This window comes from Rhincodon typus, chromosome 13 (genome assembly GCF_021869965.1).
Source record: "Rhincodon typus isolate 14 chromosome 13, sRhiTyp1.1, whole genome shotgun sequence".
NCBI lineage: Eukaryota > Metazoa > Chordata > Chondrichthyes > Orectolobiformes > Rhincodontidae > Rhincodon > Rhincodon typus.
Window position 1 is genome coordinate 64,133,306 of NC_063344.1, and position 24,976 is coordinate 64,158,281.

At 41.8% G+C, this 24,976-nt stretch overlaps 1 protein-coding gene across 1 annotated transcript in view; it reads left to right on the forward strand.

The window, feature by feature from the left end:
• The window catches only part of crocc2 (ciliary rootlet coiled-coil, rootletin family member 2), a 267,028-nt gene that overhangs the window by 94,139 nt on the left and 147,913 nt on the right, over positions 1-24,976 (forward strand). Inside the window, exons 10-15 of the mRNA XM_048604136.1 lie at positions 5,530-5,626; positions 13,332-13,430; positions 14,128-14,379; positions 18,456-18,655; positions 22,212-22,394; positions 24,564-24,708. Of these exons, the coding sequence (XP_048460093.1) occupies positions 5,530-5,626; positions 13,332-13,430; positions 14,128-14,379; positions 18,456-18,655; positions 22,212-22,394; positions 24,564-24,708 (976 nt within the window). The remainder of the gene's footprint in view (positions 1-5,529; positions 5,627-13,331; positions 13,431-14,127; positions 14,380-18,455; positions 18,656-22,211; positions 22,395-24,563; positions 24,709-24,976) is intronic.

The window sequence follows — 24,976 nt, forward strand, 5'->3', positions numbered from 1 at the left end:
CTTCACAAGATTTAGCCAAAGGAACTTCCCGCTCATCCAATGTTGGATGTCGATTAGCTGTGTGACATACCAGACTGTGAAATGATCCAGTGAGCTGTGGGCTGAGATAAGTCTGATGGTATTCAAAATAAATGTGGAACTTGATGTTGTGTTTTTAGCAGACATCAGCAAGGAGTAACATGAGAAGTAAAAGCTACAAAAGCAACTTGTAACATGTAGAGAATCTAATGTAGGAAAATACCAGAAAGAATTTTACAGGAGTGTAATCAAACAAAGACAGATACTGAGTAATAGGAAGAATTGTTAGATAGAGTGATTGGGATAAAGAGGTAAGTTTTAAGAAAGCTCTTAAAGGAGCAGGAGGGAGAGAAGCTTAGGGACAGAATTCAAGAGCTGAGGCTCCAGAAAACTGTAAATAATTAGAACAAGAGATGTATGAGAGACAAGCTAGAAGAGCATAGGTTTCTCAGAGTTAGAGACTGAGGTTACAGGAATAATGAGGAATGAGATCATAGAATCATAGAATCCATAGAATCATAGAATCCCTACAGTGTGGAAACGGGCCCTTCGGCCCAACAAGTCCACACCGTCCCTCAGACATTCCACCGAGATCAATCCCCCTATAACCCACCTAAGCTACATATCCCTGAACACTACGGGCAATTTCCCATGGCCAATCCACCTGACCTGCACATCTTTGGACTGTGGCAGGAAACTGGAGCACCCGGAGGAAACCCATGCAGACATGGGGAGAATGTGCAAACTCCACACAGACAATCGCTTGAGGGTGGAATCGAACCCGGGTCTCTGGCGCTGTGAGGATGCCGGATTTATGCAGGATTTATTTTCAAAATTTGTGAACGACTAATTTTTTGGTTCTACATTTTGTATTACTTTTTTAATAATAAGATCATCAGCACCCCCCAAAAAGTAAGTAATATTTTGTTTTATATGGAGAATTGTTAAGGCATGAAAATTCAATGCAAAATCCACAACAGTTTTTAAAGGGAATCAAAATAGTTTCTTGTGAAGTGAATTTTAAAGGGTTTTGAGAAAATGGCGGGGAATTGGAACTGAGTGGAAACTCGTTGTTCCATGCAATTGTAAGTCGATCTTTCTGTCCCTCAACTTTAGTGTGTTCAGCAGAGAAAGTTGATCTCTGTTCTTGTCCACTCTTTGGGTTAGATCATGTAGTTACCTCGTAGTATAAGATTGATAATGGTGATTCAGCCACCCATTTTACGTTGCTCCAGATTCTTACCTCTATTGACTTTAAAGGAGTTGCTGATTGGCTTTTACTTGATTTATGCTGTTCCACAAAGACTAGATCTATCCCTCTGGTGAAGATAGACTGACTAAAATAATCTGTGACATATGCACATTAATTTTCTCTGGTGGGGGTCTGGGAATATTGATTCAAAGCAGGAATTCTATTAATTCATTACGTTAGATTAGTTAATTCAATGCAGACCAGTAATGGAACCTGGGGACTCTACCGTCGAGTTATGCCCCGATCCACCTCAGGCATTTCCTTGGCCCGCAGGTGAGCAACATTAAAAGAACTCAAAATGTGATCTTATCAAATCCTGTGTAACTCAGTCAGCCACAGAATCGATGGTAATTAATAGCATATCATTTAAAATGAGCCTATCTGCAAGGAGAGCTGGAAAGCTCGTTACCTCTTTCAAACAGAACTTGCAAGGAAACAAGAGCTCCTCAGTAAAAACCAAATGAATTCAATGGAGTAGAGTTTGAGTTTTTGTGCAGTCAGGTAAAATAGGTGCTCAAGTATCAGTCCCCTACTTTATATTTTTCTCAATTTTTATTCCACCAACATTGTGGAAATAAAAATGGAGAGATGTTTAGAATGGTTAGATGATTGGCTATCATCACACTAAGGCAGATGTCTTTAAAAGAATAGGATTTTGATTTTCAGTTGGTATAGTGGAGCATATCCTAGCCAGGATGTAGACACCATTGTTACTTTGTTTGAAAAACCTAGCTTCAAGCTAAATATTTTTGAACAATTTGCATGGATTTAGAGCGTATTACAGCACTGGGACAGACCATTTGGTCCCTTGAATCTGTGTTGTCTCTCCAATAGAGCAATCCAAAACTCATCCCACTTGCTCAAATTTCTCCCTCATAGCCATGTGGCTAGCTGTGCTTCAAATTTTATCCAATTTTCACTGAGAAGATGATCTTTGCCTCATCTGCTTCCTGTGATGATGCCATTCCTGTGTCACTGCCTGTCTATTGTGGACAATTTGATAGTTTAATTGCCACAATTAGTCCATTACACCATTTACCATTTTATTTTCTTATTAATTCATGGGAATGTGGATGTCACTGACAAGGCCCGCATTTATTGCCAATCCCTAATTGCCGAGAGGGCAGTTGAAAGTGAACCACATTGCTGTGGGTCTGCAGTCACACGTAGGCCAGACCAGGTAGGGGTGGCAGATTTCCTTCCCTGCCAAGATGGTGAAAGGTAAACTAGATGCATTCTATTCTTCCATAATTTTTCTTTATTTTTCATGGGATGTGGGTAGCGTTAGTAAGGCCAGCATTTGTTATCCATCCATAATTACCCTGGAGCTGAATGGCATGCTGGACCGTTTGAGAGGCCAGTTAACACTCAACTGTATTTCTGTCCCTCTGGAGTCACATGTAGGACAGACCGGGTAAAGACTGCAGATTTCCTTTGCTAAAAATCATTAGTAGGTGGAGTATTGTGTACAGTTCTGGGCACCTCATTAAAGGAAAGATGTTAACACGTTGGAGAGAATGCAGGAGCAGAGGGACCTGATTATAGATGTGCATAGAATATTGAAGATGGCAGGACAGGTTCAGAGAGAGCAATTAATAAAGCATACAGCATCCTTGGCTTTGTTAATAAGGGCATCGAGTGCAACAACAATGGATTGTCTAACAAGACACTTGTTAGACCTCAGTTGGACTATTGTGTACAGTTCTGTGCACCACATTATAGGATGTAAACACATTGGAGAGAAAGCAGAAGTGAATTCCAAGAATGGCTCCAAGGATGAGGAACTTCATTTATCAGGTTAGATTGAAGAAGATGGGACTGTTCTCCTTGGAAGGAAGAAAACTAAGAGGAGATTTGATTGATGTTTTCAAAATCATGGGCTGGATAGATAGTGAGAAACTGTTCCCACTCAAAAAAGAAATAAGGATAAAACGGCATAGATTTGAAGTGATCTGCAAAAGAAGCAAGGGTGAAGCAAGCAAAACCCTTCTTCACTCAGTGAGTAGTTTAGGGTATGGAATACACTGCCTGGTAGTGTGATGGAGACAGTTTCAATTGAGATATTCAATAGGGCATTGGATGGTTATTTGGATTTAAAAAAGTGCAAGGGAAGGGGACATTAGGACTGGACAATGATACTGTTTTAAGGAACCAGTGCAGGAAAGAGGAGCCAAAGGGCCTTGTTCTATGTTGTAGCAATTCTGTGATTCCATTGTTCTGTGATTAGTGAGCCAGGTGGATCTTTAGAAAATCGATGATAAATTTTGTGTTCACTATTACCTGGACCAGTTTTATATTCTGGATTTAATAACCTAATTCAAGTTCCACCATCTGCCATGGTGAGATTTGAACCCCCGTTCCAAGAGCATTAGCCTGAGCCTTTTGATTTAATCATCCAGTAATATTGCCTTTACCCTAGTAATCTAGCAATCCTAAACCACCTAAGGAATTTCATTTCCATTTTATTCAAGAGAAACATTCATTTGGCAGAAGTTTATGTAGAATATAAAAAAAAGTCTACTACATCTCATCCTCTTTTGGGCACCTTGGATTTAAGAAAGATGTTTAGATGATGGAGAGAGTCTAACAGAGATTCAGCTACATGATACCACAGCCCCGATCTTCGGCTATGAGGCATGTACATTACGATGAGTTTTGGTGGGAACATCCAAGGTCGCAAAGGAATTTGAAAATTAAAATACACTTCCATGTCTAATGTTCCATGAAGCTGTGAATAGAAGGCATGCATGAAAGGTCTTTGACAAAATCAATGTATAGGAGAATTTCTGATTGCACGCAGGGGATATTTAGAGCATGGGATATCCAGAAAGAAACAGAAGTGGAAGCAAAATCCATGCTATTTGAAGAAGAAAAATCATTAGCAGGTATACAGAAAGTGACAGAGAAGAGGATTAAGTGGATATTTCTTTTACAGCAGTGCAACCAGAGTAGGTAGAATGGCATTAATCTGCACTGTGAAACGTCACAATTTTTTATTTCCTTTGATGACAACACTCACAGGGACTAATTTTTTAAAATAAACTCCATACACTCATGAAGGTTGACCAACGTTACTGCAGAACTAAAGTAAGTTTTCCTTGATCTATCTAATGATCCTTTGGTGAACTTTGCACTATGGCGTGGTGTGCTGATGTTCACCACTGCCTTTAGTGCAGAACACAAAATGCTCCAACAAAAGGAGTTTGGGGTATTCTACTCCAAGAACTGACAGCCCTCATTCATTCCATTCCACACCACTCAGGAATGCTACCATTATCCATCAGAATTTGTACTGCTGTAGTACTTTGCATCCATACCACAAGAGGACCTCACAGAGCCAGTTGGATATTAAAACCCCCTCTTGTGGAAGATGCTGGAAAGCCGACATCTCAATTTATTCTGGAAGCCTAAAGGTCTTTTATCTGTAACACCCAACAATTTGCATTTATGTATCAACTTTGAACTAGAAAGAAAAATGAACCAACTCAGTTAACAAAAGTTTTAGGATCTTGGAAAAAATGCAGAGCAGGTGACCTAGAATAGTTTGAAGAAAGGTCACTGGACCTGAAACGTTAACTCTGATTTCTGTCCACACATGCTGCCAGATCAGCTGAGATTTTCCAGCAACTTCTGTTTTTGTTTCAGACTTCCAGCATTTGCTGTTCTTTCGGTTTTTTGATATAAAGAATGGTGCCTGGGGATTTCAGTTGCACGGAGGCGCTAGAGATGCTACTTACAGCACTGAAAGTTAAAGGGAGATTTGATAGAGGTGTTCATTGTGAATGGTTTTGATAATTGCGAAAAGAAGAAATTATTTCTGTTGGCAGGAAGTTCATTGGAAACAGATTTAATGGTAAAAGGTGAAAAAATCCCAGAGATTTCCTTTAATCCAGTGAGTTGCTTCTGAACGGGAATGTGCTGCCTGAAAAGGGTATTGGAAGCAAATTCAATAGGAACTTTCAAAAGGCAACTGGGTAAATGCTTGAAGTGGAAAGAGTTGCAGGATTTTAGGGAAAGGGTGGGGCAGTGGGACTAATGGTTAGCTCTTTCAAAGAGGTGGCACAGACATGTTGGGCTGAATTTCCATCTCCTATTAAAGCTATAAAAGAAATGATAAACTTAGTGGAATGCCCAATCATAATGCAGTCACCAGAGATTTCTTGGCAGATCCAATTTCAAAACAGAAGATTGAACTTGTTAAGGAAGGCATTATAATTTGACACTTGAGAAACCATTTATATTCTATGGTCTTATCCTAGAATTCATGAGTTATCTGTTGCCATGGAGAGGCTGAAGATGCAGAATGCTGAGAAGGAGAGGACAATCATGTTGCTCAAGCGGACTGTGGAGAAGTTGGTAAGTCTATATCTTCTGGATAGCATGCGACCTTATGGGGTAGAACGAAACAAAGGAGCACAAGACTGGAACAACAATAGGTCAATCAGCTCTTGAACATGATGCCCAAATGCTTTTGCACCGCACCTTTCCAAGAAAGGATAGGGCATTGATATTAATATTGAAATATCCACCATAAAAGGTAATGTGCAAACCAATGTAAGGTATTGCTACCTACAGAGGAGATTGAAATTCACTCCAAATCCAAGATGCATTTGTTGCAGAACACAGTTTGTAGAAAAATGATATCCTTCAGTCTTTTTCTGGGAGCCTGTTTACTGTAATGGCTCACACCGCTGGCACTCTGAAATGGTGACTACATGCCTGACAGGTTAGTCAACCACTTCTGGTCAAATAGATGGTCCAATGGAGAATCAGGAGAAACCATGGAGACAGGAGGAATGAACAATATAACATTTCAACTAGTTACCGTGTCTTTCTTAATTACCTGTTTCAACATTAGCCTTGGATGACAGTGTCAAATGGACACTATTGAGTTATCCTCCTTTTAAACACCATTTTTAATTTCATACCCATTTAAAGTCAGGAGAAGAAAGCAATAGTCAATGAATTCAGTACTCGCCATTTTGCATTAGTCCCCAGTGCTTCAATTTTATCCCCATAGTTATTCAGGCAAACGAGGCCACAGTGTAGGTCCAGAAATGATTAAGAACTTATTCTCACCCAGTTTTGGGACTATAGATGATATGTAAGAAGCTGGTCTGTTTCCTAGTCACTAAGCAGAGAGCTTGCCATTTCTCAGAGATGTCTATCCTGATGTCTGTCCTTTCAGCCACCACTGCCCTGATTAAATCACTAATGATTCCTTGTAGATTAATATGGAAAGCACAATAATATTCCTGGCATGAAGAAAAAATATTCTGTAACAAGTGCTACTGCCACATGGCTTTCAAAAGAATCTTACATTTAGGAAAATGCATAACATTCGGAACCTATTAAAGTATAACTGAATCCATTAGTTGGGTAAGACATCGAAAAAAAAACTAATATCTTGCTGAAAAAATGATACACACTGTCAATACTTTTAATTTTGTACTTTTTAGAACAACATTACAAGAATGCCAAATCTCAAAGTGAACATGATTTGATATTTGGGATTTAGTATTCCTGCAGTTCTATGCCGGCTAATGCAAGATGAAAAGCTTCAGCAGCATATCTCTTTTCTAGAAAACTCGCAAGAATTTTATAGTTGTATTGGAATATCTGCTATTCAAAATATATAATTTAGATCAGGGAGCTAAATGTAATTTCTCCAAGTTTGCAGATGACACAAAACTGTATGGCAGGGTGAACTGTGAGGAGGACTTAGAGATGCTTCAGTATGATTTAGTCAAGTTGACTGAGTGGGAAAATATGCAGCAGATGAAATATAATGTGGATAAATGTGAGGTTATCCACTTTGGCAGCAAAAACAGAAAGGCAGATTACTATCTGAATAGCAATAGATTGTGAAAGGGGGAGCTGCAACAAGACCTGGGTATCATTGTACACCAGTCGCTAAAAGTAAGCTTGCAAGTGCAACAGGCATTTAAGAAGACAGATGATATAATTGGCCTTCATAGAGAGAGAATTCCAGTACAGGAGCAGGGATGTCTTGCTGCAGTTGTGCAGGGCCTTGGTAAGACTGCACTTGGAGTATTGTATGCAGTTTTGGTCTCCTCACTTGAGGAAGGATATGATGTGGAGGTGCCGGTGTTGGACTAGGGTGGACAAAGTCACAAGTCACGTGACACCAGGTTATAGTCCAACAGGTTTATTTGAAATCACAAGCTTTCGGAGCTGTGCTCCTTCACTTCATCTGACGAAGGAGCAGTGCTCCACAAGGTATGATTTCAAATAACCCTGTTGGACTATAACCCGGTGTCCTGTGACTTCTGAGGAAGGCAATGGAGGGAGTGTAACAAAGGTTTACCAGACTGATTCCCAGGATGGCAGGATTGATGGATGAACTGGGGGCAGGGGGGTGGTGAATTTCATAGGACCTTATTTTATTCTAACAGGATTAAACAGGGTAAACACAGGAAGGATGTTCCCAATGACCAGGAGTCCAGAACAGTTTAAGGATGTGGGGTAGGTCATTTATTACTGAGATGAGGATGAGTTTCTTCACCCAGAGAGTGGTAAACCTGTGGAATTCTCTGCTACAGGAAGTAGTTAAGTCCAAAACATTGAATGTTTTCAAGATGGAGTTAGCTATAGTTCTGAGGGCTAAAAGGGTCAAAGGTAATGGGGGGAAAGCAGGAATAGAGTACTGAGTTGGATGATCAGGCATGCTGATATTGAATGACGAGTAGACCTTGAAAGGTTTAATGGCCTGCTCCTGTTCCTATTTTCTGTATTTCTATGTTTCATGTAACATAATTTGCTCACCTACATCAGTTTGGGCAAAGATGTGTTTAATTATATAAGCAGCATTGACAATGTTTTTAAATGCTAATTCAAATGGATAATTAGTCCACATGGAACACTGCCAACAGAAGGAGAGACTAGATAGGTTTGGATTGTTCTCCTTCGAGCAGAGAAGACTGAGAGGGGTCATGATTGAGGTGTAAAAGATTATGAGGGGTATGGATGTGGTGAATAGAGAACAGCTGTTCCCCTGGTTGAGGGGTCAATCATGAGGGTGCATAGTTTTAGGGTAAGGGGCAGAAGATTCAGAGGGGAATTGGGACGAAATGTTTTCACTCGGCGTGTGATGGGAATCTGGAATGCAGTGCCTGGGAAGGTAGTAAAGACTGGAAACCTCAGAGATAGCAAGAACTGCAGATGCTGGAGTCAGAGATAACACAGTATGGAGCTGGCCAGGCAGCATCAGAGGAGCAGGAAAGTTGTCGTTTCAGTTCGGGACCCTTCCTCAGAAAAGGTTGGAAAACTTACAACTTTTTAAAATATTTGGATGAGTACTTCAAATATCATAACATTCAAGGGTATGGGACAAATGCACAAAATTGGGATTTACGCACTTTTAGCAGTAATTATGCTAGTGCAGACTCGATGGCCTGTAGGGCTTTCTCAGTGCTGTACGAATCTATGAATAAGAAGGCTCCTGGTGCCTCGAAGGCTCATGAAATGTTCCTCTGTAAAATCCAGGTGGTTCCATTATCATCTCATCTGTTGTGATGTTGGATGTTTCTTGATCCATTCCTTCAAACAGTGTTTCCAAGATTCCTTCCTTTCCCATTTCTTCTGCAGGAAGTGTTTGATGGGTATAGGCCATGAAAATTGAAAGATTCTGGTCTTGAACATAATTAGTAGTTAGCTGATTGGTGTCACGCAGCAGTGGAAACCAGTCACCATAATTGGTCTTAGAGGCCTGCATTTCTGCTCAGATGGGTTGACCTGGAGTATCTTTAAAAGTGGTGAGTGGGTTCCAGTTCTGGGAATCCTGATCTCATTCCTGGGTTTTCCAGTTTTCATCAGGTTCTTTAAAGGGTGAGGGCTGGTTGCAAGCCTGCACCCTACAGTCCTGACCTGGCCAGATCCATTGCGGAAGTAGAATGTGTTCAATTATCCTCCACAATTTGCATGGAGTTAGTCAACCTTTTAAAGAGTCATGGAATACAGAATCTTCAAAGTATCGTGAACCATGAGCTGTATGAGGGAACCTTTGAAAGGGGTTAAAAGGTTCTTCTCATTGCATCTATGCTAGGCTATGACTACCTGCCCACCCCAGTATTCATAATTCTCTCATACCAGGTTATCTCCTTCCCTTATTCCTGAATGCCAGGCTATGCCTGTCTTTGACCACTATGGCCCCTCATTCGTTCATGCGTGTCTTTGATCCCTGTGGCTCCTCATTTGTCCATGCCGAACTAGGACAATTCACTGACCCAGTGTACAGTGGTTAGAGCAAATAAATCCCATAGTGACAATATGATTTGTATTAAGAGGTTTTAACAAAAATGTCCTCTTTCCATAATTCTCCACTATATTAGAGAAACGTTTATTATATTGCAGAGAAAGAAAAATTTCAATCATCCAGACCTTTTTAAAGTCTTGTTAGCAGAGATAATTGGGCTCATCTGGTTCAGGGATGAATTAGTTGGTTGAAACATCAGAGCACCAGGAAAGGCATTGGTTGACTGACACCAATGGATCCCTGCTCTCAATGTTTAGATATTTTCTAACCAATTGTTCGGTGGTGTAATTACACACCTCCGGAGCAGATGGAAGTTGAACCTGTGACTCGTAGCTTGGAGGTAGGGACAACATCGCTGTGCCACAAGAGCTCCTCCCAACAATATTTATTTACACATGTTTAATAAGTTTCAAGTACTTTCAGTTTCTACTGTTGATGCTTTAAATGATCATAAAGATTGACAAATTTAATGTGCTGTAGTAAAAGAATTATTTTAACATAGTGGAAAATTATGAATTAATTAATAAATGCTTATTTTTAGAAGCAATTTTTACACTTACTAGGATCTCTATGGGTTCGGTGTATAGTAAATTCATGGACATAGTTGTGTCATACTTAGTATAGGCACATGGGGGGTGGCGGTGGAGGTGGTTTAGTTGCATAACCTGTAGGGCTTGTCTGATCATGGGTTTGGTGGAGAGTCATGACCTGCTGTAGAGACAATGAGAGGCCATAGACAGTGGATAGAGGAGTGTGGCTTGACATACGGGCTTTTTTTTTCATTAATTCATGGAATGAGGTGTTGCTGTCTAGCCAGCATTTAGTGCCCATCCCTAATTGCCCAGAAGGCAGTTATGAGTCAACCACATTGCTGTGAATCTGGAGTCACATATAGGCCAAACCAAGCAAGGATGGCAGTTTCCTTGTCTAGAGGACATTAGTGAACCAGATAGGTTTTTTTCAAACAATCACAATGAATTCATGGTTATCATTAAACTCTTAATTCCAGATTTTTAAAATTGAATTCAAATTCCATCATCCATCATCAACCATAGCGGGATTTGATCCCAGGTCTCCAGAATATTAAGAACTCTAGATTAACAGTCCAGCAATATAGCGCTAGGCCATCAACTCCCCTTAATGAAGAACTATGGTGGGTGGGTGAGTAAGGGACAAAGGCTGGCATCTGGGGCATGAGGAATGAAGTAGCACAACCTCTCCCAGATTGACTGGCCGAGCTGGAACTTGCACCTGATGGCTTGGACCCCGTCTTTGGGAGAACTTTCTCCTAAGGTAGCGCATGAATCTGAGAGTTTGCCTGACTTCTGTGACCCACCCAAAAGAGGAAAATCCAGGCCAGTCCATTGGGATGACAAGAGGAAAAATAAATCAGATATGGTTCCTACTTCTGACCATAGAACATAGAACATAGAACATAGAACATTACAGCGCAGTACAGGCCCTTCGGCCCTCGATGTTGCGCCGACCTGTGAAACCAATCTGAAGCCCATCTAACCTAAACTATTCCATTATCATCCATATGTTTATCCAATGACCATTTAAATGCCCTTAAAGTGGGCGAGTCTACTACTTTTGCAGGCAGGGCATTCCACGCCCTTACTACTCTCTGAGTAAAGAACCTACCTCTGACATCTGTCCTATATCTATCACCCCTCAGTTTAAAGCTATGTCCCCTCGTGCTAGCCATCACCATCCGAGGAAAAAGGCTCCCACTGTCCACCCTATCTAATCCTCTGATCATCTTGTATGTCTGTATCAAGTCACCTCTTAACCTTCTTCTCTCTAACGAAAACAGCCTCAAAACCCTCAGCCTTTCCTCATAAGACCTTCCCTCCATACCAGGCGACATCCTGGTAAATCTCCTCTGCACCCTTTCCAATGCTTCCACATCCTTCCTATAATGCAGTGACCAGAACTGTACGCAATACTCCAAGTGCGGCCGCACCAGAGGTTTGTACAGCTGCAACATGACCTCATGGCTCCGAAACTCAATCCCTCTACCAATAAAACCTAACATACTGTAAGCCTTCTTAACAACGCTATCAACCTGGGTGGCAACTTTCAGTGATCTATGCGCATGGACACCGAGATCTTTCTGCTCATCCACACTACCAAGAATCTTACCATTAGCCCAGTACTCTGTATTCCTGTTACTCCTTCCAAAGTGAATCACCTCACACTTTTCCGCATTAAACTCCATTTGCCACCTCTCAGCCCAGCTCTGCAGCTTATCTATGTCCCTCTGTAACCTGCAACATCCTTCCGCACTATCCACAACTCCACCGACTTTGGTGTCATCCGCAAATTTACTAACCCATCCTTCTACGCCCTCATCCAGGTCATTTATAAAAATGACAAACAGCAGTGGCCCCAAAACAGATCCTTGAGGTACACCACTAGTAACTGAACTCCAGGATGAACATTTCCCATCAACCACCACCCTCTGTCTTCTTACAGCTAGCCAATTTCTGATCCAAACCGCTAAATCACCCTCAATCCCATGCCTCCGTATTTTCTGCAATAGCCTACCATGGGGAACCTTATCAAAAGCTTTACTGAAATCCAAATACACCACATCAACCGCTTTACCCTCATCCACCTGTTTGGTCACCTTCTTGAAGAACTCAATAAGGTTTGTGAGGCACGACCTACCCTTCACAAAACCGTGTTGACTATCCCTAATCAAATTATTCCTTTCTAGATGATTATAAATCCTATCTCTTATAATCCTTTCCAACACTTTACCCACAACCGAAGTAAGGCTCACTGGTCTATAATTACCAGGGTTGTCTCTACTCCCCTTCTTGAACAAGGGGACAACATTTGCTAGTCTCCAGTCTTCTGGCACTATTCCTGAAGACAATGACGACATAAAGATCAAAGCCAAAGGCTCTGCAATCTCCTCTCTAGCTTCCCAGAGAATCCTAGGATAAATCCCATCCGGCCCAGGGGACTTATCTATTTTCACATCTTCCAGAATTGCTAACACCTCCTCCTTATGAACCTCAATCCCGTCTAGTCTAATAGACTGTATCTCAGTATTCTCCTTGACTACATTGTCTTTTTCCTGTGTGAATACTGACGAAAAATATTCATTTAGCACCTCTCCTATCTCTTCAGACTCCACGCACAACTTCCCACTACTGTCCTTGACCGGCCCCAATCTTACTCTAGTCATTCTTTTATTCCTGACATACCATTTAATGACTGTGCTGGAAAGTTGTATGTGAGGTGATTGAGTGTTGGGTACTGGATTGAGCTTGGTATTGAAGCTCTTCTTGATGGAATATCTTGCAGGCACAAATTGCCTGAACTAAACCATTTGAGCAGTGAAAGGTACTGGTACCCTTAAAAGTGCCATCCCAGCCAAAGGTGGCATGTCTTGGCAGTGGAGGAGGAAGGGACTGGAAATTATGAGGCCTGCTCGTTGGCTTTTCCTTTTTGTGTTCTCACTTTGAAGTTAACCCTACTCTTCCAAATATTTCCCAGATATTTTTAAGTTTCCTTTCATGAATCTAGCAAAGCCTCTGGCCTTGGAACCTTGAATTACTGTAACACAGGTGGCTTCTCTATGTTCTCACTATGGTATGCGTGTTGTTAAAATTCACCACAGTTTTTATAATCTGATGTGGTTGCTTGTCAGTCTTAGTCAAGGAATTTTTAATTAACATTTGGGAGAGGTTGTGTTTGTCACTATTCCAATATTTCAGAGGTTTTCTGTTTTGCCTGTGAGTTGCTAATTCTGCCAAATTCTGCTGATCACAGGAATCGAGCAAAACTGAAATTACAAGTGAAACCTTGGCAAATGAAGCTCTAAGAACTGAGATAGAATCCTTGCAGCAAACCTTGCACAACATTGCTCAGGTACAAAAAAACGCAAGGGTCAATGATTGAAGGGGATCTGTTCATCAGTATTTGAAAGGTGTGCTGCAGAAATGGGTGGTTGGAATCAAGCTAACGACCAACAGTGTGAGAACTGAAGAGGGGGTTGGGAGAACAAGTTTGCTTATCAATCGAATCATATCAGAGTTGACAATTGGAGACACGAGGTCCTTGTGAAACTGGCAGTACTTATAAAGTACTCACCCCTATCCCCACCCAACACGGTACAGCGTAAAGTCCATGTTTAAGACAGATTGCGAATGGGCTCCTGGAAGGGGATTCATTGGGTGGGGGAAGGTTGTAGGCTGTGTGTGAAGAATGAAAGGCGTTTAGACAAACTTCAATCGAAGTTTGCAGAGGCTTCCATGTTTTGCTTTCACCCACCCCAACCAGCCCTAAAAGGGGTTTCCCACTTATCCTAGTGCTGGACCGAGCCCCTCCAGCTTCCTGATTGTGGTGGAAAACCATGTTGGAAGCCTTCCTCCACTGTATTGACCCCTGACCCAGTGAGACTGGGCTGTGTCACTGTGGAGCGGGGGGAGGAGACAAGACATTAGACTGACAATCCCGTCCCAACACTCCCCTGGTGAACAGTAAGTCCAGCCTAGCATTGTCAAAAAGTCTAGACGCTGAAACATGGGTAAGCATTTGCACTGATTATTCTGCCTTTTCATCCCAGGTTGCTGTTGCTGACGCAGAGTCGACGAGTTTGCTGTCTCTGGGAGGGGCTGCTAAGGGAGCTGAGATGGCTACTGGAAGGCTTGGCTCACCTCTCCTTTCACGGTCTCCGGCGCTTAGCACACCTTCCCCTCGCAGGCACAGGTCACCAACTCGTTCCCAGTCACCGCTGCGCAGCATGTCGCCGTCATTTGGTGATTCCACATTGTCTGCAGTCCAATCAGCCCTGCAGAGGCGGCAGGTCCAGGTGCAGGTAAGCAGAAAGGAAGGCCACGTAGAGTTACATAGCCTTCAGAAGGCAGCAATCATGAGCGAGGCCCATGCTGAGCTGGGGAGTCCACAATCGTGAAGTGCTTAAGGAACGAGAGTGGGAAGCCTGATTGGATGTTAGTGGAAGGACTCCAAGAATGCTCATGCCTCAGAAAAAAGCAAGAACACTGAGGAGGATAAGAGTGAATTTCTAAAGGCTAATCCCAGGAGAAGTGAATGAAGTTCATGCACAGCACATGGGATTTCTTTGAGGAAATATAAGTACACTATATCCTATTGAGATGTCCAGCTTTAAAGAATAAGTATTTACAACCTGTAGTGTTAAATTAGGAGTACTTGCTTTGTTTAACTCTTGTCTAGGTTTTTGTTTTAAACGCAAAGTCTTGAGGTATAATTTTTTTCAATCAATAACATTTTTAAACGTTGCAGCTCTCCCCCTAGGTCCTAACATGTTCCAAGCTGTAGTTGACTGCATTGTGCCCTTTCACTCAGTTGATTGTCCAGAGGCTCAATTCAGCAGTGTTGCAATTGTATCCTTTTGTATCTGAAACATGCCGGACCTCGCCTGAGAGCACTTGATGCCAGTGCTGAAGGTCTGAAATCAGAAAATATTCAATTTGTCCTTACATTTCTCACCTCAACTTGACACCAAAAGAAAAATATGATGTGACATTTGAGAGGAGACCTGTATTTTACCAGTAACTGTTGGAACAATGTAGTTCTTTCTGCAATACGTTGGGACAGGAACAGATTTAAATAGTTAATATAGTTTATCTCCAACGGCGTTCATAATGCTGGAAGAAGAATTGTAGCTTTGCAGTGGGTTTTGTCATCCATAAACTGTTCAGATTCCAGTTCGCTCCCAGCTTCCCACCTGTTATTTTGTTCACACAAGTTCAAAGGCAAACATACATACCTGTGGTTGCAAAGATGTGAAGGCCAGGAAGACATTGAAACCTTTTAACTGGTGCAACAATCTTGTTTATCATTTTTTTTGAAATAAGAAGAGAGAATAAAAACATATATTACACAATAATTCTGTGAACTTCAGTCTAAGAGGGGTGGCGGGGGCAAGTGTTTTCGGTTGTCCGCTCCATTGCATTTAATGAGATGAAAATGGCTTAACTGATTGGATGGTTCATTCTGCAGAGTGGTTTGAATTTAGAAATAGCTAAGCAGGATTATAGAGCTGGAAAAGTATTTTGCTGGCATTTAGTGGTAGATCATGCATGAATTCAGTGTGACACATATTCAGTCCAATATCCGCACGATCCCATGTTACCCTTTAACTGCCATTGTTGAGTAAGAATTTACTTCAGCATCAAACAGGACACAAGGAGTTTTGCACCTATGTAAGATGTAGAGCAGAGGTCACTGACAGCGTACTGTTGAGAGAGCTACCCCGAGTTGTCATCATGGATGCACAACTGGAGAATCATTGGCAAAGGTCGCACAGCAGATTTCTCCTTGGGTTTTCCCCCTTTTTGCAGCCAAAGGGAAGCAAATTCAAATCATAAGAAATCAGACAGGCTTGCAAAAGAGTGACCAAGTGATAAGATGGCATGGCCCTGCTTACTCTTTACAATTTAGCTGAGGTAGTAAAGATTTAGTCAGAATCACAGGTTCTGGTTTTAACCACTGCGTTGCTGACGTAGAGAGAGAAAGCAATCAACTGGGGTTCCGTTTATATGCTAGTCTGTTTGTGGTGATTGTAAAAAGGCAGCATTGAGCTCCATGACACTGCCCTCCATGGAAAATACCTTTTGTAACATTCCTGGGAAAATTTAGTCAGGCAAAACAATCAAGAAAACATGGCCTGATTTTAAAACAGAGTCAGAAATAGAACTTTAGAAATTGGTGGAAGATAGAAATATATCAATCTCCAGAGATATGACATCAATTTTGGTCAGAGCTAGGTCGATGATGCTACAGCACTAGATTAGTGATGAGTTAAATAAAATGCTTTCACAATTCCTCTGGTATTTGGAAGCAATTATCTGGAGTTGCACAAAGAGAGCTATACAAATTGCAGGCTTCTCAGATTCATGCTGCTATTGACTGTACTCATGGGAAGCTGCTTCATACAAAGTGAATGCCTTCATGATGTCAAAATTCGCAGAAATGTTTTGTGGGGGTGTCCTGAAGCTGTAGCTCATTCTGAACCCATGCACTAATGCGCAATTCAGGCATTAATGGTACAACAGCTTCACATCACAAACTAAAACAGCAAATTTTAAAAAAAAAAGCTGTCTGGCATCGATCTTTGGGCTGGAGTAGGGGAAGGGTTAAACCAAAAGTTGAATGATTTCCTCAATTGCCTTGAAATCTAGCCCGGCAGTATAATAAGTCTCGGGCCATTGCAATTAGCCTTTACTTGTCAGCCCGTGTCACACAGGGGAATGAGTTATTGGACTGGTTGCTTTGATCATGGCTGCACTCTTTATACATTTAATAAACAACAGCCCCACGGGGACTGTGTGCTGCATTTCTTGGAGCAAAACAAAATCAAAAATTTTGAAGGGTCCCCCTCACAATTATTAAGGGTTTCGCTTTGAAGTGATCAGCGCCGCCAACTCTGAGCCTTAAGTTGGGTATTTGAGTTCCAGCCGAGGAGTTGCTGGGCCAAGGGAGGTGTGTTCATAATGCAACCCAGCAGTGTCAACCAGCCAATCATTCCCAGTGGAGAGCAGCAAGAGCGGGAGAGATTCCTGGTCAGCCACGGGATGCAGGAAAGATGGCACCTCTACCGTCGCTCTCCGGACTCCAGAGTGTGTAAAGTGTACGGGTTGTCATTTCTTTCATCATTCATGGGATATGGGCATCACTGGCCAGCCAGCATCTACTGCTCATCCTTAACTTCTCCTGAAGGTGATGGTGAGCAGCTAATCAAGTCAAATCAGTAACGTTCTAGACTTAGCTGGAAGTCCATGTTGTCCACAGACTACCTGCTCCTGAAAGGAAAACCATGCAACTTCTCCACTCAGACTCTCAATGCGTTGTGGCCCCAATCACATAATCAGAGTCTAATTTTCATAAATTTAAGCAACTGCCTCACCTGCAAACACAACCAGTTGCTATGGAGAATGGCTAAGGTCTCAGCAGATAAGCAAGCGTTTCGGTTTTCACTGCCCAACATCGCAGTTTCCACCAGGTGGATAAGATTAAAACCAATAAAGAATAAAGGTCCCTTTGCATTGCCTGATCAGAGACTCATAGATTCGCTACTTTTTAAAATGATTTATTCATGGAATGTGGATGTTTTGACTGGGAATTTATTGTTGATCCCTAACTGTTCTTGAGAAGGTGATGGGGAGTTGCTGCCTGCAACTGTTTTAGTCTGTATTATGGAGGGCCACCCACAGTGCTGTTAGGACAAGAGGACCAGGATTTTGACCCAGCAACAGTCTGCGAATGACCTATAAAGTTTCAGCTCCAAATCGCACATCGTTCGGAGATTCACCCACCCGTCTGCTGCTCTTATCCTTCTGCACGTTAGGTCATGGGTTTGGATGGTGCTGGTGGAGGATTCATGGTGAGTTCTTGCAGTGTATCTGATTTGATGGTAGACAGTGATGCCATTATGTGAAGTGGAGGAAGAGAGTTATTAAGACAGTGGGTGGGGTGCTGATCCGGTGGGCTCCTTTGTCCTACATGGTATTGAGCCTCTTGAGTGTTATTGGGTTGTGATACACAATATAAGTTGGATGCAAACTAATGTTTCCTATACACTGTCCCATCGTAGTGTGGGAAATGGTCAATCACAGTCCACCGTGCCTTTTCCAACAAACAGGACTTGCAGTTCCGTCAAGTCAATTCATTTTTGTTTTTAAACTCAATTACTCCCTCAAAAGCAATAGTGAATAGAATTAATCAAGGTAGAAATTTGTGAATGTTGGTCATTCTTTCTTGCACGTGCATGGCTTTTAAAAAGGATTTCCAGATGGTGAGGAATTCTAGCTTAGCCCTGGGTGTTTAATGTGGTACAACTGGTTGTGCCAGAGGAAAGTTAGTGCATTGAGTCAGTTTGTCATGAGTAAAGTGCAGCCATTTCTTTTTCAGGAGTTTTGTGGAAAATTGGACACCGTTCAGGATGCAGTCAGTTCTTTGAAGAAGCAGCTGGGGGAGAGTGAGAGTGAGCGGAGGCAACTCGAGCAGAAGATGATGAAGCTGAAAGATGAATCGGAGTCTTTAGGCCGAGCCAGGGATGATGCCAAGAGGGATTCAGCGCGCTATCGATCCTCCCTGGAAATCATTGGAAGGTGGGACTTGGCATACCTCTGGAGAAGGCAGGATGTTCTGAGGTTGTGCCACCGTGTGTTAAAGATGTTTCTCTAGTTTCAAGATATAATTAAAGTGAGCTGACTGAATCTGGGTTTCATCCTTTCCCTGGCGTCACTATATATATATGCAAGCAGTGTACTTACTGGTCTGAATTTTGAGGGTCCGTGTACCCTGAATTCAGTGGCTGCTGAGTCTGTACTTGTTAATCACAAAATCTTAAGACTGAAAGCAACCTGAGAGAGAGAGAGAGAGAATGAATTTATGGTAGAACAGATAACATCTCACTGAAATGTGCAAAACATCATGCTAACGCCAAGTCGCTGGAATCTGTTTACTTGCAAAATTGTCTTTTATTTACTGATGCACATTTTAGATTCAGTTATTATTGTCCTAGAATTTGCACTTGGTGGGATTTGCACTTGGTGGGAAACATTATCTTACAAGCACACAGATTGGCCAGGATTTTACCAGTCGATGGCAGGTGGCAGTGGGTAGGCTCAGTACAGATAAAACCACGAGATGCTGTGCCAGTTGGCTGGCAGCATGATTCTGCTGCTGGGATCGGGGGACACTTTTCTTGCTGTGGATCCAGAAATGGAGAAGCTGCTTGCCTCAAGGAGTTGGGAGGCTAATTTCCAAATAAAGAGGCCTAATTAGGTGACACCGTCGAAATTTTGCCAATAATGTGGGTCAACCATGTTACGTGGACAGACCTCCTGCTAAATAGAGCAGGCAGTGGGCAACAATGTGGTCGACACTCTCTCTAATCTCGGCCTGGTGGCGTTGTCTTTCCTTGTTGTTTGCTCATTCAAGTCTTAGCCTTCTTCTTGCCGGGAGAGGTCCTCCCCTGTTAAGATGAGCAGGAGGTCTCAGGATCTGGGCCAGGCCAGTAAAACAAACGAACAAAAAAAAACCTTAGGTCAAGTGTCATTTGGAAAACCCACTGGCAAGGTGGTTGGCGATCCAGAAGCCCACTGTCCCTGCATGCAGACCCTTTTTGGATCTGGCAATCCCAACCTGCTCCTGGATGGCCACCTCCATTCAGCTGGTATTCTCTCACCCACCCACCAATGTAATAAGATTTGCCAACAGCAGTGATATAAAATGGTCTCTAATTGGGGCCCTTCTCTGTGCAAATTAGCTGCCCCCCCATCTTGGAGCAAACAGCCTCTCCATTTCACACGCTGGGAAAATGGACTCCCAGCAGTTGGATCACATTGACAGCCTCGTGGAATTTTTCCACAAGGGGCTTGTGGAATCCTGGCCACTTGGTGCCTTTTGTCAGACGATATGTCAGAGCTACAGAGCTTTTATCAAATGCAAATCATGGGACAAGTATAACAGACTGAATCTGAGTCTTACCTTTGGCAGAAATGACTCAGTGATAAACCACAATTCTATAAGCAGAGTGCAGGGGTTTCTTGTTCCCCACAACTTCAGTGAGATGATACTGATTTGCCGTTAACCCATTCCATCCTTCTCACACAGGCTGCTCTCAAAGTTCACAATCTTCCTGATTAATTTCCTCATCTCCACTTCAAGAGAGCCAGCGACATTTTCGCAGTTTTCCAGGCGACCGCCTGATGCCTAAGCTAACCCACAGAGAAGTTGCAGGATGCCACAGAACAGTCAATCCCAAACAATCCTACCTCCGGTTCTGATGGGGTAAATACAATGGACTTCAGTACTTCAAAACATCCCAAGCACTGTAGGGCCAATGAAGTACTTTTTTTTGAAGTGTAGTCGCAGTGGTAATGTGAGTGACATGGTGCCCATTTGCACACAGTAAGGTCACACATTTGTTTGGGTCATGTTGAATTGAGGGACAAATATGATGGTGGGAGGTGGAGAATAGCTTCACCTCTCTTCTTAAAGTGGTGCGGAATATTTTATGTCCATCTGAGAAAGTAGATGTGGCCTTGTTTTAAAATCGCTTCAAAAAATATGGAGTTCCCCCCCCCCCATCCCCACTCCCTCCCCATACCAATCTCGAAGTCCCTCGGTATGGCAGGGCTGTGTCTGCCTAGATTTTTTGCACTCGAGTGTCTGAAGTGGAACTTGGACACACTACCTTCTGACTCAGTGCTACCCACTAAGCCACGGCTGCCAGCCAAAGATGATCTCTGAATTTGAGTCAATTTTCTCGCAGCTGCCCTGCGAGTTAATTGGAAATGTGTTTGAACAGAGAATGCCATTCTGTACATCCAAATAAAATTAAGAAACACATTTCCCAATAGCTTTGAGACTGTAGAGTTTATTCATGTGAGTGCACGTGTGTTGGTCAGGAAAAAAAATGTTGCTGTGTGGATTTCTGCCAGTTGGAAACTCAAAGCCTCTTTGTAGAGATGGAAGTGGGTGGAAGAACACCTAGTAAGACTGTTGTGTTTTGGCTCACATTCGATCCAATTTTTTTTTTATTTTTAAAGCAATTCTTTAAAGATCCAATTTTTCTTATAGACTACTCCCATTGATTAGTAACTGCAACAAAACAGCCCAGGGTTTACAGGTCCTTACCATGCATCTTATTTCTCACTTTAAAGCAGGTTTCCTTAAGAAATCGTAGGTACAATCTCTCACTGGTAAACCTGCACTTGTTATGAAGTAAAAAAGAATGTTATGCTCAGAACTGCATGCCCTGGACCAGCAGGCCTATTAATTGCTTCTGAATGGAACCTGGGAGTTCTGATACATGCCTATATCACTACAGAAGATGTCAACAGGAAATGTTGGAAATGCTCAGCAATCTCAGGTGGTGTTTGTAGAGAGGAAGAGAGTTAATGTTTTAGGTCGAAGACCACATAAAAAGAGGATTCATTTCAGCTGTGCTACACCTTTGCCAAATAAGTTTATCGACATCTAGAACTTTATCCAGCAGCAAAGCTCTTGAACTTGTTTATAAAGGATTTAAATTCATAAAACCATCACTAGACTTTCTTTGGTCGTCTTTGCATAATTTTCAATGGAAACATTGACACATAATACTGACAGAAAAGGAAGAATTACAATACCTAATATTCACATCTCCACCACGTTAAATGTGACTGCTCATTATACCTTTAAAAATCTTCACACTGAAATATCAGCCTAGATTATGTGCTTAGTTCTCAGAATAAGATTTGAACCTATAATCTTCTGTTTTAAAATTTTAGAACACTGTAGAAAAATATAATTAACAATCTAAGTGTTCACATAGATTATAGGTCAGTAAATTGAGTAATTCCATCCTGTTAATTTCTAGCTGTAAAGTTGAAGTTAAGTCAGTCATTAGCTCTTAAGAAATCAATATTTCTTGAGTCTTCCTTGCTTAGCTTGTTGATAGTACTCAATCATTTCAAGTACCAGATATCTGCATTGATTTGAAATCTGTACCATTGTAGTTGCTTGTAGGTGCTATTGCTGTGACAGTTATTTGCTGTTTATAATTATGAATCACGTGCAACCAAGCTGTTGATGAGATACATTCAAAAGGTTCTTTTCCATCCTGCATCCCTCCCCCATCTCCCTCCACCCTATTCCTGACTCCACTCCCTCTAGTGAGAAAGGTAACTTGGAGAAGTTGGTACATTCTCTGAACCAACAAATCGATAACTTGCAGATGGATGTGGAGCAAATAAAAACAATGAATGGTGACTTGCAACGCCAGCGAGCTCACCTGGAAGATGAGAAAGAGGAGTTACACAAAGACAAAGAGCAAGCCAAGAAAGAAGTTGAGAGAGGGTAAGCAATCACGTTAGCAAATTAATATCGATGGCAATGTTAACCATTCTGCTCCTTTAACTTTAACCCCAGAGGGAAAAATATGTTATAAGAAAAATTAATACTTGGAAATGAATGTAGAATCACAGAATCCCTGCAGTTTGGAAAGAGGCCATTTGGCTCATCAAGTCTGCACTGACCCTCAGAGTATCCCACCCAAACCCACCTCTCCACCCTATCCCCACATTTGTCATGACTGATCTGCTTAGCTTGCACTGTACAGAGCAACTTACCATAGCCAAACCAACTTACCTGCACATCTTTGGATTTTGGGAAGAAACCAGAGCACTCGGAAGAAACCCATGCAGACACGGGGAGAATGTGCAAACTCCACACAGACAATCACCCAAAGTTGGAATCGACTACAGGTCTCTGGCACTGTGAGGCAGCAGTGCTACCCACCAAGTCATGTACGGAGCCTCTGTTTACAGTGTAAAAACTGGTATGTCCTAGTTGCCAATTTTGTTGGTTTTTCCTTCTGCGAACAAGCAAAGCTGGGATTTAGGGAATGGGAAGATGTCCTTTTGACTTTGCCCCTGTGGCTGATATATGGTTATTCAGAAGTCCAGGATCATTGCAGTCCATGGGGAGATCTGTTTTGGATGCCTCTCTCTCTTCTGCAGTCTTGTCTGTGCCTCACCGCTCTGGAATGGGAGTCTGCAGGATCCATCTCTATATTGAGGGCCTTCTGTGACCAGCAATGTCGCACTGAATACAGCACCCAGTAGACACAGAAAATAATATTACAGTTTGTTATGAAAACTTCAAAAAAGCAAATTGTTTTTGTGCAGAGAGGGAAAGAAATCATACCTAAAGATTTAAAGATTAAAATGGGTACACAAAGCAAGTTTATAACAATTGTAAGATTCATTAGAGAGAATCAAGCAGAATTGAAAAAGTACAGAAGGTATGTGAAACAGGAAATGAGAGGGACTACATGTCAGAGTTTGGGAATAGATTAGTAATAAACATAAGAGGGGCCAAAAGTAATTTACAAATAGTTGAATAATTAAGTAGTAGCCCAAGAAAAAAAGAAAGAATTATGGACCAGAAAGATCATCTTGTGGAGACAGTTGGCATGATGTAGATAATAAATGAAGACTTTGCATCCAGAGAACAGGATGCTGTGAATGTATTAATAAAGGAAGAGGCAATAGAGATATTGAATAGGGTAAAAATAGATCAAGAGATGGTACATTATGTCGATAATCCTCAAAGTAGAAATGTCACTCATTTTGGACACATACATCCTGCAATATGGCAACAAGAAAGCAAAAAATCATGTGGGTTCTGGCTGCAATTTTCCAATCTTTCAGAAAATGGGGATGGTTTCAGGATGTGCAGGATTGGAATAGTTACATCCCCATGGAAAAAGTGAGGAGAGAGAGAGAAATCAGGCAATTACAGTCTACTCCATCTAACAATTGTGGCAGGCAATTTTTTATAGACAATAATTGAGAATTAAATGAATCGCCCTTTTGAAGAGTATGAGTTCATAAAAGTAAGCAGAGATTTGTGACCTAGTTCTTTAAAGCAGCGGAAACAGTTGATTAGTGCATTGCATTTACTGTTATACATATGGACTATTGAAAATACTACGATGAAGTACTACATCATTGATTAAAAGAACTGTGGCAGATGATCCAATGGTTATTTTTTTTTAGATTGGACAGGCACTTTCATTGGTGTTTCCAAGTGACCATGGGGGTTGAAATTAGAATCGCCACTCTTTCTGACGTATTGTGAATAACCTGGGCTGGCTAGGTCAGAGTGTGATTTCAAAGTTTTCCAATGATAGGAAACTTTACAAAGTAGTAAACGATGAGGAGGATTGCAACAGATTTCAGGAGATCATCTCCAGAGTGGTTGATTGATGAACAGAGACATGACAGATGAAATGTAATCAAGAGAGTGATATATAATGGCAGGAAGAATGAGGAAAGACAATGGGCATACTATCCCAGTGAGCTGTGATTTTATCTGTCCTTTAAGAAATAGCAGTAAGGTTAGGTCATTTGGGTCTTGGTGCATGTTCCATGATTCAGTGAATTTGTTAATTATTTCAAATACAACCAAGATGACTTAACAGCAGTCATTTTATGGAATATTAAGGTGCTTCTCTTATTGCAGGCAGAAGGCATTGGAGCTGATGGAAAGCAAGAACTCAACTTTGAGAAAAGAGTTGGTCATTGTTAAAGAAGCCTTGAACAAAACTACATTGGAGAAGGAAGTGTTACAGAATGAGAAGGCTGACTTGGCTGAGGCTCTCAGCAAGGTATGTTGCACAGATTGCAAGAAGCCCAATGCTGATGGGACAAAAACAGAAGTTGCTGGAAAATCTCAGCAATTCTGGCAGCACCTGTGAAGAAAAAAATTAGAGTTAACATTTCGGGTACGGTGACCCTTCCTCAGAAGGCCCGAAACGTTAACTCTGATTCTTTCTTCACAGATACTGCCAGACCTGCTGAGCTTTTCCAGAAACTTCTGTTTTTGTCCTTGATTTAGAGCAGTTCTTTTGATTTTTATTTAGCCCAATGCTGATC